The sequence below is a fragment of the Patella vulgata genome, chromosome 2, assembly GCF_932274485.2.
Source record: "Patella vulgata chromosome 2, xgPatVulg1.2, whole genome shotgun sequence".
Classification (NCBI taxonomy): Eukaryota; Metazoa; Mollusca; class Gastropoda; family Patellidae; genus Patella; species Patella vulgata.
Window position 1 is genome coordinate 31032781 of NC_065880.2, and position 18075 is coordinate 31050855.

The window sequence follows — 18075 nt, forward strand, 5'->3', positions numbered from 1 at the left end:
AGTTAGTTTTAAATGTTACTAACAACATTTTCTTGTCTAGTTTACACCAATCAAAAATTCTGCTGATAACTTTGAAAGAGGTAATATTATTTTTCTGGAAGAGTTAATATTTTGCTGAAAGAGGTAATATTTTGCTGAAAGAGGTAATCTTTTGCCCAAAGAGATAACATTTTGCCCAATATGTTGCCGAAAGGGGTTATACTTTAGCGACAGGGGTAATATTTTTGTCAATAGGGGTATTATTTTGCTTAATGAGGTAATATTGTTGCTAAAAGCGATGAGAGGGGTCTCTTATGCTGAATGAGTTAATATTTTGCTGAAAGAGATAATATTATGCTGAAAGAGGTAATATTTTGCTGAAAGGGATAGTATTTTGCGTAAAAGATGTAATTTTTATTGTTATTATCATGGTTATATGATAGTTATAAATCAATTGTAAAATGTCACCAAATTCGATAATGTCCCTCTAATTTTGTTGTGTTTTTTATAGTTCTATTTGCAAGATTTAAATTATTCAGTATTTAGTCCCAGTTTAATCACCGCTTGAACACGAATATAAACGCCCACCGTCTGGAACAATTCAGATTAAATCTATTTAAAAGACCCCCCCCCCCACCACCACCACCTGGCAGTTGTGGTATTTGTTTTAATATGTAGTTCTAAGCTGAATTCACATCTACCGACACGACGTAAGATTGTTTACATCACTTAACTAGGCCTAATGTGCTGTATCTTTTACTGAACTAACATAATAATCTATTATCCCTTGGCTAAATCATGTACAATATTTGTATTGCATCAGAAGATAAATCAGATTAGAAAAATATGCAACGGCTTGTTACATCTTTAATATCCGCCTACTACACACTATAAGAATGATACAAAAGTTCTTATTTTCAAATTTAATCGTAACAAAATAAGAGTGAAGTTTTGTGCACGGGGAATGTGGTGCTGTTTCTATATCTGAGTATACATGTATATAATTATATTAAGTCTACATCCGAAAGGATGTGGTTTTCGTTACTACGTCCGTGTCAGATTTGGATGCGACCTCAAAAATAAAACTTGCATTTTACGATTGATATTTCAGTCTAATAAATATTCCTTATGTTAAAAGATTTAAGCAGATATAGATCGATTACATGTATTGAAATGTTAAATTAAGTTAGTTTCTGAAATTGTAGAGCTTACAATGTTTAGAGTTACCTAACTTCAATGTGAATTAATCTGGAAATTTAGGCAGCAGATTTCTTTCGTAAAATTTCAGCCAAACCCCTAAAATTTCACTCTTCAATCATCTAAAGATAGATCTTTTAAATAGTGTATGTCTAAAACTCTGTGATGGTCTATATTTATAAATAAATCAGCCAAAGGTTTATAGCCAAATATGCGTTACAGTCGTCTGGGTTTCGAAAAATTCACATAAACTGGTATTTTATGAAATGAGTGTATTCTGTGCAATTATTTATAAGGAATATTCTACTTTGCCAGCACGCAAACCCATAGCATAAAACTACTTGTTCGTTTGAATTAGACTCATTTTGTCATAAATTGGCAACGACTCATGGATTCAAAGGGATATCTGATTTTTGTGGTCAAATAATGCACCCATAAAATGGTTTATACATGTAAAATCCGGCAATATATCGATTGATATCGACTGTATCTGGCCAACAGCCAAATGAATTGACCTCAAGTCAAGAATCTTATTTAAGAGCTTAACTGGTGTTGTTATTTAATATTGAGTCTAGGGGAAAATGGCGACGAAGGAAATTAGGTGTTGAGACTGAATTTGGTTGCTTCAACTAAATGATATTAACATCTTAAAGCGTCATGCGCTGAGATAACTAGGACGAGTACTTGCCCTGCCAATACCGCGTTTACTCCTTGTATGGAAGCCAATACACAGCATGCCTTCAAATGAATCTATGAGAGAGAGAGAGAGAGAGAGAGAGAGAGATCCACTCATACCAACACTAATCTGTTCGTTTCCGGGCTAACCTGTGGTTTACTTTTATTTCAATAGAGATTAGACAGTTGTTTTCATAATCGTTATCACTTTAAAGCTTTCAATTCGTGACTAACGAATGTGGTAGATTAATAGTCCGTATTTAGTTAATATCATAACTGTTTTATTTAATTATACTTAGTTATATTTGTTATAATTGTGGAAACATAACTAGGTTCTCGATATTTTAAAATAAGTTTTACTTCTTAAATATATTGTTTTTATTAGGGGGGGGGGGGGGCTCAAATCTAAATGTCGATATTTCACTTCGCTACTACCTGCTCGGTAACTGAATTCTATGCAAGTAAACTTCATAATTGCATGATGGATAGTTTTACAAAACTATTGAAACTTGGCGCATTTTTTACAAATGTCGCCGAATTCGAACAACTACCCGTAGATTATAACAGATGAACTCCTAATATCACCCGAGCTGGATGCGGACGTTAAGCCGGACATCATTTCAAGTCAAGATATTTTTATGTTCCTCATTCAATAGGGTAAGATATAAACTAAAGACGTCCTCTCCATTAAATATATAAAATAGAAAGAAGAAAAGCATTATTCACAAACTATATGGTCTGTAATAGATCTTGTTGAAGAGGAGAACAGCTCGGTGTGTAAAATGTTCTCATTGTAGCACCATACTTTCTATCGATGGTCAAAAATCAATAGGCAGAGTTAAAAAGTCGACTGACAAACACCAAACATCGTTCATTCATGTCCAAATTTCATGGGCTAATATTTGCAAACCAAATAGTTCCACTCAATCCAGCAAGTTGATTTAATTAGGCTAACATTTTAACAGTCTTGGTGAATTGTTGATCTTAGACTTTACGCCTGTAGTCATCATGGTTCCAAGCCTTTAACCATTTCAGTAATTTCAATTGAACCTTTGGACGGATCATGGACTTATATAAGGGAATATGCTTATTTTTTGTAATTGCATTTGAATCGTTCCAGGGAGGCTCCGTCTCAATTATCACTAACATTTGAAAATTTTATATAAAATATAATTTAAACAAACAAACAAACAAATGAAACCAAACATGAAAACAAAAATAAAAGTTAAACCAATAAATAAATAATTAATTAATTTGTCTGGTTTGTTTGATTCATTGTATATTGTCAAAGAAAGGAAAAGGTCTTGATTATTTTTTGCGGCTGCATTACATCAAAATATTTGCATTAAATGAAAACGTTTCAGACGCTAGATTTATGAAATAATTAACAAATAAGCGTAGGTTGTTAAAAAAATAATTACACCCGAGAAGCAAATGCAAAGATATAATTTTTGTTATATTTTGTGGACGTTTACGGTATAATAATTATACATTTTTACGCAACGTTATCCTTTAAATGATCACCATGGAAACAAGTGCTTGGCTGTCAAAAACCATATTGATTGGCTAATTTCAAAAAATATCCTTCAAGTGGAAATAAAATTTGTTTTTATGGTTGGGTAATTTTCATCTTGAATCAAAAACACTTCAGATTCTGTAAAATGGCTGTTTTTCTTGGAAGTTTATCTGGTAGAGAAAATTCATCGGTTAAGCGTTTAATAAAATTGGCCATTTGTCAAATAAATGAGCAGATTGCACAATCACGTTATATCCATTTTATTTTTAAAAAATAAAATTGGAAAGATAAAAACAACGAAAAGAGAAAGAAAATATCTTCACCATGAAATGGAAAAATGTTTTAGAATTCACAATAAAAAGATATCCGTTTAAAATTGTTCAAGCAGATATTGTAATATAACGATAAGTGCAACATGATCGCAATACCTACGCAGTCAATAAATGCAAGTATACACGATCAGTATAACATCAACGAGTAAACCGTTTCGATTAAGGTCAAATAAAGTGCTAAATTGAGTTGAGTTATTACGATTTTGTTTCGTTTACTTTGGTTTCGTAGTATTAATTTTAGTTTCTGATTAGTATAACATCAACATGTGGTACGTCACCGAGTAAGCCGAGTTTATCTGATGTGATATTTCGATTATTGGTTAGAAAAGTGCTATCCGTTTAAATTTTCATTTTGTTTGCTGTCGTTTCGTTCATTAGATTTAGGTGTTTATTTTTGATATACCGTATCGACTGTTGGCCGCCAATATCACTGACAAATTAAATTCTAAAGCGATTTTATTTAATTATAAGGACAAAGAATAAAGTTGTTTGAAGTATATATCTGGGCCCTTATTCACGAAAACTTAAACTAAGATAAAATCGAAATTTTAAGAAATACTGCAATTCGATTGGCTGACCCGTAAAATCAATTTGCATATATCCAATGCAGTTGCAGTATTTCTTAAAATTTCGATTTTATCTTAGTTTAAGTTTTCGTGAATAAGGGCCCCGGATAAAAAGCATTTCCTATTTAGTGTAAATTGATACATAAAATAGCACGCGGTGGCGTAATATCAGTAAAAAGTACCATTCTGTCCCGATCAGTTTGTTTTACGACGTCCGCATGTAAACAACGCACGTATTATTGAGTCATATGATATGAAGCAACACGTAAAACTATACTGGATGTGACCTTTAAGGTCTGTCATTGTGTATAGTGTTAAAAGAAGGCTTTCGCAATACCACCGTGAAACAGTTGTCTGTTTGGGATGAGTTAGGTTGTTTCCAAATAAAATAAATCGAGTCAATTTTAATTTTGCTTTGAATTTTTTTATCATAGATTCTTAGTAAACTTACATTTTTTTTATAATATTAGTTATATCATCAGTGAGCAAATTTGTGGATATCAGTAGATGCTAACGATATTTTTTTTACAGATGTTTGGTGTGATATTTCTCCAGCTGCTTACCCGTTTTCTTAAACGTTTTGTTTGTTGTTTATCCAGTGTTTGGTTTAATGCTCTAACTTCTCTACATTAAGTAATCTACCCAAAATTCTCTCCCATCGAAGCTTTAGTCAATGTTCGCAAAGTTATTTCTGCATCACTTTATCCATGTATTAGTTTGGGGTTTTATGTTCAATTTTTGTTTTAAATATTCATCGGATTGCCTGTGTAGTATTCATATGATGTTTGTTTTCTGTGAGTAATTGGGCTATATTGCCTATTTCACTAAATGTTCATGCTACTTAATAATTTTATTCGTATTGCCCCTTAAATGGGACTGGACAGTAAATGCCCCATAGCGTTATTTGGACTAAATTAAAACAAAACGCAAAATGTGATCGAAAGCAACCATTAATCAATATTTAAACCCAAATAGAAAACATTTCTGGGAGTCGTTTAATCTAAAAACAAAAACAAAACCTTTGCACGAAATATCAAAAGATTTATAAAAACAATAAAACTTGGTGATTTATATTAAAGGTTTTCTACTCCTGTCATTAAGCCAGCTAGACACATAACATAGTTTTAGAACGTGTGACATTGCAACCCCAGTCCGTCAAATTGTGCAGTTACGATGGTTTTTTATGAGCAAGGATATTAAGATTGGTTGGAAGTTAATCTAGCGAGCTAGAAGAATTAATGAGGAGGGAAATGGGCCTAATCTTATCGCGGGTCCCGAGAGGATTAACTCTCCAAGTCAAGTAATTGTCCTGCTAGTTTCAATAGGGGAGGTATTTGCTGCCTGATAAACAGGTTTATTGACAAGTAATTGCGACTGGAAGCAGGTTAGAGACTTGGGTAATAGGATAAAGACTGTCATTTCCTTTGTTTTTCTTTCATTCTAACTTTTCATCTTTATTCATCCTATTTCTGTTGCGTACCTTAACATAATAGATTGTATAAGGAATTATTACTATTTGGCACTGGACTTAACATAATAGATTGTATAAGGAATTATTACTATTTGGCACCGGAATCTTCTGAGACCCAAGTAATGAGATATTAATTTGTCTGCGCTTAAGAGCAATATAAAATATATTACAACTGAGCTATAAATTAAATATTTGGGAAATCTGGTGCAAATAGTAATAATTCCTTATACAATCTATGTCAATGGTTTTAGTCAGTTGAAAACGATAGGAAAACGCTTCGAAAGCTAAAAGTATCCTTCACCAAACTGAATTGTAACATGCTTTCCACATAACATGCAAGGTAAAGCAATATACATATCTTATAAGCACATTGTCATTCTGCTCAATCACAAAAAAACGATGGTATATTACGATGATATATTTGTTGATGCTCTATGATATTCTGAATATGATGTGGTATGGAAAATTTCGAAAGCAACGTACCCGTTTTGGACATGCTACAGCTCAATCATGCATAAATATACAATATGGAAACAATGAATCGTATAAGACGTATTGGTCATTCCAAGAGAACACAACATATGATATAGAGTTTAAGAATTACTTGCCTTTTCAAAATTTGTTATTCAGTTGTGGGACTTAAAGTAATTTGAAAATACCTAATACCTTGATTTAAACAATGATAAGGGTTTAAAATGATAGTAGGATTTTCGCCTTTTGTGTGTTCTAAAAAAACAATCTGCAGCTAACTAAATTAGTTTGTATTAATGTTGATGTAAATATTTAATTGGGGTGGGGTGGGGTGATATTTAGATTATAAAATATGTGTTCCTGGTGCATTTTAGTTAAAAACTTCAGATTCACTATTGCAAAGTTAAACCACATAATTTAGCAGTCTTGAAATAAAATGTTATGTCCAGATTGGCATCTTCTTGATTACAAAGAATGTAGACAAGTGAATCGTTTTAGATTGTTCTGAGGATTAGTTTTATGCCCTTTTCTAATCAGTGGCCAAACTGTATTTTTAATTGAAATTTTGAATGTAATCGAAACATTTGTCTTATGAAAATCAATAGATTCCAATAAAAAGGCCAAGAATATTTAAAATCAAGTGTTGACAAGTGTCATCTGATATCGCTACTTGAACTATCGTGCGATATTTATACAATTTTACCGAATGTAATAAAAAGATAATCAAACGGTCCCATGAAAGAAACATGGGTTAGTGTGGTATCGATCAGGTCTAGAGCTGGGAGAAGGGTTTATAATTTCAAGTCTTATTCGATTACTTCGAAGTTACAGTTGTAATAAAGTAACATCAGACCCATATCAACCCCACAACTCTAATCTTTAACCTTAGTTAGAAATGTGTATTAGAAAAATACCATCTCGGGTCCGTTATTTGAATCCGTCTCACGCTATTCATCAGTCGAATGTTTTCTCTGTAATCACCAGCCTTCAAACCCCATCACTTTACGTTTCCTATAATTATTGAATCTTTTCACTGCGCCCTCTGACGTCAACATCATATTTCATGTGGTGTATGAGTGGATCTCGTGCCACGTACTGGATGCTAGAACGTTATTTCGTGTAACCGTAATGAAATCAGCCAACCTAGACCATTAATGTGCGATTTCTGACACGATATGAAAAACTTTAGATTGGTGAAACCAAAATGCAGCAAATACGCTTTCTTTTTTCCTGTTTGAACTGAAGATTTATTTCAATACCGTGTCTATATTACAGCGAAGTTTCTGAGGTTTAGTTTTTCACAATCACGTGTTAGTTGCGTGAAAAGACTAAATAAGATATGTAAACTAATCAATTTAAAGTTGAACATGACACCCAGTAGAGTTTGAAACCACTGCATGCTATAAAAGTTTCTAACATCAGATCAAATGTAACTTTTACACGAAACTAAGTTAAATCGACGATAGACCCTCTTTCTATGATCCGTACTAAAATATTGAAATGCAGACAAAATTATAAACTGTTTCAAGATATTTTATTCTGTTAACATACTCAATATTCGCTCATGGACATAATATAGAATACTATGAAGTGTTTTATATAATTAGTATGGCTGTATGTGTTAATCCCCCACCCCACCACCAGTCTTCAAATTATGCTTTTAGGCTTGCATTTTTGTTATTTTGTTATACCTTATTTATGTCTCGAAATGCGCAAATGGCATCTTATGCGCATGTCATCTCAGATGATTTTAACACAGCGTTTAGCATAGATTCTCTTGATTTTAACCATCGGCGAACTGCTTCTGATTTGTCTGTGCATGTCAGTTAACAGATTCACCAAACCAGTTTCAATAGTACGATAAGTATATTTCTTTAGTGACCGCCATCTTGTCTGGGTTTAAATTACAGCAGTTTATTCTATAAACAGCATATTTGATCAAAGTAGCGGAAATTGTTGAATTCTTTTGTTCTTGATAAAAAAAAAATCTCCTACTCTTAAAAGATGACTTTGTTTGAAACAAGTTTTATTTGCAACAGGGAGATATTGGATTTCTTCATGTTGATAGGTGGGGGCAAAAGTGACTATAATTTGTAGACAAATTTGTTCATTCCTTATGTTCATTCCTTTGAGTTATTGAATGGTGGGTGTCGTACATGGGTCAGTGTATACTTACTCTTTCCAAGCTGCCTTATACTAATTCTCATTTAAGAGTTCATATAGCCCAGCAATTGTCGTACGTTTGTAATTAAACCACTGAGCTATAGTCTCTGCGTATGACCTTTAGTCCGCCATGTAGTCCGGTAACATGTTGGGATTCTGAAAGCCCAGTCCAAACTATTATTCTAGTTAGCTTTCCAAATCCGCATCCAACATGTTAGCCATAAGTATTGAAGGGGCTCGTGCTTGCGGCGGGGGAGGCGCAGTTGGGGTCTGATTACTCTTTCTAGGAGACCGGGACCTGATACACGTTAGTTCATGTCACTTACCAACGTCTGCGTTACCATTCGTTATCGGGGGGGGGGGCGAATGGTTAGCACGTGCGCGCTGTATCACAAGGCCTGCTATTGAGTCAACTGGCTGTACGGTTGTACGTGACCATTAATAGGATCGCCTGTCCAACCTCGTAGGTTTTCTCCGGGTTCTACGATTTCCTCCCACTGCTAAAGACCCCTAATAAGCGAATTATTTAAATAAAATTGAACCATGTGTTAGTCCCGAAATAACCTGGTTTGTGTCGAGTGGGCGTTAAACCCCATTTCTCTCTCTCATTCGTCATCCAAGACTGTTCATGTATCGTTCTATTTTAGCATGAATACAATACTATGTATTGGGTGATAATTCATGTGTATCGTATTTCGTATTCTCTCTATTTTAAACACAAATCTTGTCATTTGCATTTTCACTAAAATATCAAATATCATCACGGCTTAATCTACGCTAATATGTACTCCGATTGAAAATCAAAATAACAACGCTAGATAACCTCCCGGCTAGGTTTCAATCGGAATCAAAATAGGCCTATCAATTATGTTGGCCCATAACATAATGGCGACGAGCATATCACATAGTGAGCAATATACATCGATGACATTTTAGTTTAGTAAACACTGGACGGAATTCAACCATTTTTGGACCGATTTCGTGTTGGGAATGCCTCTTCACAATATTGTAGATTACAGGGGGTTCATATTGTGCTAAATTGACGCAATGAGAATTTAATTTGATATTACAGGTTAATTTGTATATTTGGATTTTATTTTTATACATTCCAGATTGTTTGCTTAGTCGATTTTTTTAGTTTGATATTTCAGGATAATGTGTCTTGGTAAATTGTGTATTTAATTTGCTTATTTCATATATATTCTATTGATATTTCAGGTTAATTGCTGATGTACAACTATCCGTTTTAAATGTTGATACTTTTGGACGCGAATTCCCTAAAAAACACAAAATGAGTCCCGATTCTTTCATTCAACTAGCTTTACAATTAACACATTACAAGTAAGTGTGCTTATATTGTTGTTTGGGGCGGTACGTCATCACGGACGATATCTTACTCACTGACATGATGTCCGTATCTCGGCGTGGTCCGAAGGAATCTCAGGTTCCCACTCGTCAGAGTTAGCGCCTATGGGGCAAACAGGTAAAGGGTTGCCAGGGCGTACACCAGTGTACTAGTTGGCGTGCGGGTTAAAGAATCCTTGAAAGTTGGATTTCAATAAAATTAAGTGTAGGCGGAAACGCCGCTGTTCGGGCAAAATTATCTCCGCTTGTTAATCTCAAAATACCAATCTCTTTGTATCATTAATACCAAAAATCTGCAATAAACAATATAATTAATTTTTTTTTAGAGATGTACAATAAATCATAAATAGTCGATCAAATCCAATAATTGATACAAATGAAAAATTCAATGGAATCCGTAAACACACTTGACAGTAATTATTTTATATCATTGATTCTAAAATCGTTTATCAGATTTAATAAATATCTTTATTTACAATCTAGACGTTACATTATATAACTCAATTAAAATAATTGTAACAATTATCTGAACTTCCCATCTACTGATTGATCAGTATAGGATTAAACAACACCATTTTCAGACTACTTGGTGCCGAGGAACTTCCGGTTTTATCGATCACGTGATAATTATATCGGAAGTAACAAGAGATTAGAAGTAATTTGTGACGCGTTTATCAAAACACGTGTTCTTTTATAATAAGCGATTTTACCTTCGATAATTGAGTCATCAATATATTATCTAGTGGGTTGTTAAGCCTTGATTGAAATGGCAACAGACAAAACAAGCATTCATTAAGTAAAATAAGTAGGCATTATGCCCTATGTAACACACTCAAAATTAATACAAATATTTTGCTAGATTTTACTACATTACGACGTCAGTTACAGATGTAAAATAATAAAGATTGATATTGTGGACGTTTCATCCTTAAACTGCAGTAACGAACTGACCATGTTATGGAAAAGACATGTTTTCGAGAATTAATTATACGAATTGATAAGCTGCTACCAGATAAATCCAAGATTAGCATGAAATGAAATTATGTTAGAAATGAAATATCCTGCCTGCTTCCATATATCACTACCCGAATTTGATTTATGCATTTATTGACTTTTAATTTGATTTCCATTTGGGTCTCGACGGTACTATAATATATTCATACACACGGACTTATTTATGGATAATTCTGGAAAAAGAAGTGAACAAGTAAACAAATGGAAACTTTATTTCAGGATCCATGGTACACTAGTATCAACGTATGAAAGTGCATCTGTGAGGCGTTTTCGGTATGGACGTGTAGACGTGATAAGGGGAAATTCCCCTGCAGCTTTAGAGTTTGTTCGAGCTATGGTTGGAGAATGGCAAACAACTGTAAGTTTTATAACTGAAAAGTAAAATGGCCAACTGTTTACAAAAACTAATACATTTTCTCATATGGCAATTCCATCAATTGAATTGGACAATCTATAATAACCTTACAACATTCAAACTGATATTACCAAAATGACCCCCGATTACCAGAATACAATAGTTCTACTACATGATCGTGACCAAATATGGTTCTTGATTAACTGTCCACACGACATCCCTCATGAAAATTAATCTTCGTAATATCCTATCAAATGATAATATATCAATAATCAACCACTTGTTGGTTTTTTTACTACGTTAGATGCTTGTTGAGGTGTGGCACATTTCAATTTTCCGAACCCAATGTTGATACATAGTGTGATGAGTGATAAACTCCTCAAAGGGCACCATCATCCTCCTCAAAAAGTAGGACATGTACTTTCGATTTTAACTTAAATCATTGTGTAGGTTACCCCATATTATGTTGAATTCCCAGGAATCCTACTAATCCAATCGATTGTCTAGAGCGTTGCTTATTGGTTTGTCATGTGCATAAATGTCTAAATAATAATTTATATAAAATTTGAATCTAGAAAAATACCTACAATAGGCATATTTGACTCTTACATAATGCGTGAACATCCCATATCAAAATTGATTTGAATGTAAATTACCATGTAGGTTAACTTTAATGTTGACCTTGATGTACTTGCAGGATGAAGATAAATATGCTTTAATGAAGGACGCTATCTTGTGGCAGAGTAATTATATGAAGGAATGTATCCAGGGTTACGGTATAGATCTACATATATTAGGTTTACGCGAGGCATGTAAGGGGTTGAATATACCATTACCAGGTTTATTTACTGATGATAGTTACAGATTGTTTAATAACTTTGCTCTGTCTACTAGTCAGGTAATAAACAGTTCACAATATTCATTACAAAATTCTTCACTACCAATCCCAAGTGGCACAGTTGTGTAGCTTTAGTTCGGACATCATGATCCGGACTTAGACGTTTTATCAGTTAGCACCTACTTTGGCTATAAATCCTCACTTCAACAACCTTATCGCCACAAAGCAGGATTTGGGCGATATGTTCGAATTGGTTGATATTGCATGACTGAAAGAATGACCATGGATTTAACGTAAACTATAGTATATTTTCACGAGTCTAACATTGCAATGATTCTAGAATCGGTCATCCAGAGTAGGGAACGTTTACTGACTGTCCATCGTTATGGGTGGCTACACCAATCTTACCTTTCACTTTCAAGCCGATACGAAGATAACAAATCTAAACATTTAGAGTGGATAGCTTGTTCTAGACCACATCTTTAAGTAGCAGTTTAATCGAATCCTTAGAAATATGTCCTGCATTTATATCTTCCTATTTTAATTGCATACCACATTTCTTTTCATAGGTTGGTACCAAAAACATGACAGCTGTCTGTTATGGCGCTGTTGTACCAGAAGGTTATGGCGTCTGCTACAATCCTCGCCCATCGTCTTTCTATGCAGTAGTGACGTCCTTCCGGCGTTGCCTAGATACCGATTCCACCATGTTTGCCAACAGTTTAGAAGCGAGTTTATTACAGATGCAGGGTCTGTGTGAACGATGTGATATTACTGAAGTGCCCAACCATCAGTTATAGATAAACAGGGTTATTTTCAGTAACTTCTTTTAAATTAGTTTCATAGAGGATAACTATTGAAATTATAATGTAGGCATTATTCAACGACTTCTAAAAGAGAGTTTATTAATGACTTTATAAGAACAGAAGTAGACCTTTTTTGAAGTCATTGGTCTACAAGAATACAAATTTCGTTCAGTGGCAGTGTGGAACATTAATGCACTGTGACACTGTGGCTATACATGTAGTAGATAACAAGTGAATGTAGATAGATTATGGAATTGGTAGTGTTAGGTAACCTGTCGCGCAATATATTTTACGCCTGACTCAACTTTTTACAACCTTTAATATGTTAAATCTAAGTTATACTATTGTTATACCACATAGTGTACATATGTAGATGATAGTTATTAATGTTATTTTTAACGTGTATAATATGTATTTTTATATAGGTAGTGTCAGGTAGTAGGGGTTAGATCTTTATAGAATACCATATTAATTAAATATTGTTGTGTAAAATATGGAATATCTGATTTAATCAATAGCAATTGTCTTCTCGCTTGCCAGCAAATTATTACATAGAACGGAGTGATTAAAATTGAAACTTAATTCTTATACCAAAACACTGAATTAATTTTATTGTTATTTTGGAACATTGTTAATATTTATCTATAAACGTTTTCGCTTGTTGCGCCTGGTTTTTCTCCTTCAGAATTAAGTCTGATATTCCATTTTTAAAAGTAATGTAGTCAGTATATTGTCCAACACCAACAAAGGAATGATGTTTTATAATGTCAGTATTATGAAACAGTAAACCATATATCCCATACATATCACATAGAGAAACATAGTTATATTTAGTAGCAGACGATAGTTGTGATAGAGTAGTACATAGTTTTGATAGTATTTTTAAATGAACAATACATAGTATCTGTTAATATACAACTTTATGTCAATGAGCAGTATGATCTGTTAATATACAACTTTATGTCAATGAGCAGTATGATCTGTTAATATACAACTTTATGTCAATGATGAGTATGATCTGTTAATCAATATAAAACTTTATATCCATATACATAATGAGCAGTATGATCTGTTAATATTCATCTTTATGTCAATGATGAGTATGATCTGTTAATTAATATAAAACTTTATGTCCATATACATAATGAGCAGTATGATGTGTTAATAATTAACTTTATGCCAATGATGAATATGTTTGAAATGAAAAAGTAAATACAGGACTGGTAGTGCATGAAACATTGAAATGCAAGTTAAAATACACTAATGATGTTGCATTGTTGATTTCTGGTTTTACAGATATTTACAATTGTTTAAATACTGTTACAAATGTCAAAGTAATCAACGGAAAGCGAGTACCATATGAACTGTAAGCTATATGGAATGCAATCAAATGGACATGCTCTTTACGAAAAAGATACGGAAATAAAATAGAAGCAGTCTGTGAGATTATTATATTATTCGTTTTGTGTATATTCTTTTTGTTGTTTTCTTGTTATGAATATATCGACTATTATTATTTATGTTATTTTCTTTATCCATGCGTGTCAAATACACGTACTGGTAAAAAGTTGGTTTCAATACAAAGTTATTGTTGTGATTCAGTGATTGTGATAATATTGTGATAAACACGATATAAAGGTCGGTATAAAGTGCAATACGTTGAATTGGTTATAATTATGGAAACCGTACACTTATTATAATAATATAGTTCACTTATATGATATGTGTATTCAACATTATTTGTTATATTTATATTATTATGTGTTTATGTTCCATACATATAGACAGTTGTGTTGATGAATGCGTGACACCCTGACTTATGGAATAGAAAGATTATGCTGATTTAAGTTTAAAACGTTGAACAGTTGAATACAGTTTCTCAATAATGTTTACGTACAGATGTAGACAATTGTCTTTAATACCTTTTCATTTTTTAAAAAAAAAAAAGTGCAATACGTTTTGTAATATGTTACGAATACGTGTAGGTAGTTCTATTTATTTTTTTTTATTTTATTATTTTTTTTAAAAAAAAAAAGGTGCAATACCTTTATGTGTTAGGTATAATAACCGGAACAATACACTTATATAATGTATTTATCTATTATTATTGTTATTTGTTATATGATAATTGGTAATATTATTGTTTACCTATAGACAGTTTGCTCTATATTATATGTCATAGACATGTACTGTATATCATTATTAATGTTTTAGAGGACTATAACAAGTAATACAACAAAACAGCAGTTGGCTATTAAATTACCAAATCAATTCATACATTTTATGTTAATTTGCACATTTTAAAAGGTGGTTTAATATGACTAAGATACCATGGTGGTGATGCTTTAAAGCAGATGGTATATGCACAAATAACGACATCAGCTACTAGAATCAGCTTAGAAATTTTTCAACATCCCTTCCGTTCAAAGACCACATTAAAATTATTGCTTCCGTGGCCTTACTGTCGGAGTCACAACTTGCAGTTGTTTACTGGAACATGTAGAAACAGATAAATATTGCCATTTTAAACTTGTAGACGCCATATTGACACATCCCCTGGTATTTTTGACGTCATTAATAGATTCTTGAAGTATCAAAAGAATTTAAATGTTCATCCGAGTAACTGTCATGATCATATATATTTTGTTAGAATTATAATGAACATGTCAAGGCGTAAACGAAGATGTTTTATCAGTTGTAGATGCCATTTATTTATTTTTTTCTTACATAACTTCGATTTACCACAAGTATAGTTCTAAGAAATCAGTCTGTGAATATAATGTGGCTGTAATAGAACAAAGCATATTACTAACTATTCCATATAGATTTTGACAAATATTGTCTTTATACACCCACATTGTCGTCGCCCCTGTCCGTCTGGACGTCCGTCCGTCCACGATTTGTTTGTGGACAGTCTACAGGTCCGATTTATCCGATTTTGACGAAACTTGACATATAGGGTTATCTCCTAAAGATCTCGGTTCCTTTCGATATTGGCATGTATCGGGCAGTAACTTCATGGATTATGGTCTCCGATTGTACGAATCACATTGTTAGATTGTGGAAACTCTAGAGGTCACAATTTGTATCCGATTTTGATGAAACTTGAAATGTATGTTTTTAACATCAAGACCTCAGTTCATTCGATATACGCGCAACGTCCTGGATTGTGGCCTCTGATTGTACGAGGTCACAATTTTTAAACAATCTAAAAGAAAAACGTTTGAATAACGGTTGAGTTCGAATTTCATGAAAATCAGACCGAAACTACCGCACAAAATGGCCGCTATATGTACGCAAATAATATTAAAGTATGTAATATCAAGGTTGTGGACCCTCTAGAGGTCACAATATTGATCCGATATGGTTAAATTTAAAGCAAGCGTTTATTCGCGCATATCGAACCATAACTTCCTGAATTATGGTCCCTGATTGTAGGAAAAAATGGCGATTTTAGCTTGTGGACCCTCTATAGGTCATAATTTTCATACCATTTTAAAAATCGTTTAAATTTATGACCGTTACACCCTGATGATGGTTGAGTTCGAATTTCGGAATAATCGGACCGACACTACCCAACAAAATGACAGCCCTTGTACGCAAATAGACTAAAAATATGTAATACGAAGGTTGGCCGTTTTTTGTCCGATTTTGATCAAACTTAAAATATATCTTCATATCCAAAAGATCTCAGCTCCTTTCGATATTTGCGCATTTCAGACCATTTCTTGCTGGATTGTACGAAAAATCACATTTTTAGCTTGAGGACCCTCTATCCGATTTTAAAAACCGTTTAAATATATCACCGTTGGACGGTAATGAAGGTTGAGCTCAAATTTTGGGGAAATCAAAATGAAACTGCCCAACAAAATGGCCACTCACTGTATGCAAATAGTGTAAAAGTATGTAATACAAAGGTTGTGGATCTTCTAGAGGTCACAATTTTTGTCAGATTTTGATGAAACTTAAAATGTTTATACCCCAAAGATCTCAGTTGCTGTCGATATTCGCTCATGTCATACCATTACTTACTGGATTATGGCCCCTGATTGTACGAAAAATCACTTATTTTTTTAGCCTGTTCTCTATCTATCTCTTCAAAATGTGGGTGTATCTTGCATGGCAACTATTTGTTCATTTTAAAGTGACTTGAAAGTGATCTGAAAAAAAAACGACGGGGGGGGGGGGGGGTTGTTGTTAAATAGTCGGCTTGTGATCGTTATTTTCAAGAATATTGTTTTGAATATGGACCACTTGTATATTAAAAGAAGTAAATAAACATAAAATTGTTGATATGATAAAATTAGTTATGATTTGTGTAATCATATTACCAATGACCACTGCATACAATTTTTTGCAAATTCACCAAGCAGTTATGGGCCAAACCATAGATATCAGACACTTGGGTGTACAAGATGTGAACCTATATGAGGACTTTAATTTTATAGGTAAAAAAAGGAGTCAAAACTAAATATTAAAGAAAATGTAAGTTATAATGATTTATGGGATAGAAAATAACCTAAGCATTATATCATGTTTCTATCATTGATTTTCTTCTTCTATGATACCAAAAGTGACTGCAACCAGCTATTTGGCTCAATTATAACAAATCATACGTCTGAGGAATTTATCTTTCAGATAACGAATACCAAAAAATACGGCAATTTAAGGGTTTTATGCCTTAGTTTAAGTTCAGCCTGTCAGGTCATATTATTCCATAAAAGTATTCTTAACACAAATTATTATAGAAATGTCATATCCTAATACACGGTATCAGCCTTAAACCTAGGACAGAAAACCATTACCGATCACCGATGTACTTGATTTGTAAATACTAGATGCCAGATAAGATTATCTAATAAAACGTTTACTAACATAAATTTCATACAACTGATGTAAATCTAGATTCTATAGACTTAATGATGGTGTTACATCATACGGTTCTGCACCAACTTGCATTAGGAAGACGGGATACTTCTAGGGGAATTTTGACCGGACATCTACGTTGCCACTTACGCTTCGTGGAATTCCGTCTGTCTATGGTTCTTTAACATGTACGCCGACGTGTACACGGGGCCTCGGGTTTTGTCTCATCTGAACCACTAGACATTTCTCCTTGCCACACCCTCCGTTCTGTAGTCCTAACCACGGGGGGAAAATGCTGAAAAATCCCGAAGAATTTTTTCGGCATACACCGGGATCGAACCCGGTACTTTCTGGATAGTGAGTCAGTGTCTTCCTCATCCTCACTGGGCTAAGTGCTGACGAAGCTGTAAAATGTTATCACTTTGTTTAACTGTTTGTGGACTGTCTGAAACCTAACACTT

General features: G+C 33.4%; 1 protein-coding gene across 1 annotated transcript in view; it reads left to right on the forward strand.

Annotated features, from left to right (window-relative positions):
* The window catches only part of LOC126811076 (vesicular acetylcholine transporter), a 97955-nt gene extending 80434 nt beyond the window's left edge, over window positions 1-17521 (forward strand). Inside the window, exons 11-14 of the mRNA XM_050536547.2 lie at window positions 9589-9711; window positions 10969-11107; window positions 11802-12002; window positions 12512-17521. Of these exons, the coding sequence (XP_050392504.1) occupies window positions 9589-9711; window positions 10969-11107; window positions 11802-12002; window positions 12512-12742 (694 nt within the window). The 3' untranslated portion in view covers window positions 12743-17521. The remainder of the gene's footprint in view (window positions 1-9588; window positions 9712-10968; window positions 11108-11801; window positions 12003-12511) is intronic.
* The last annotated feature ends 554 nt before the right edge of the window (window positions 17522-18075 follow it).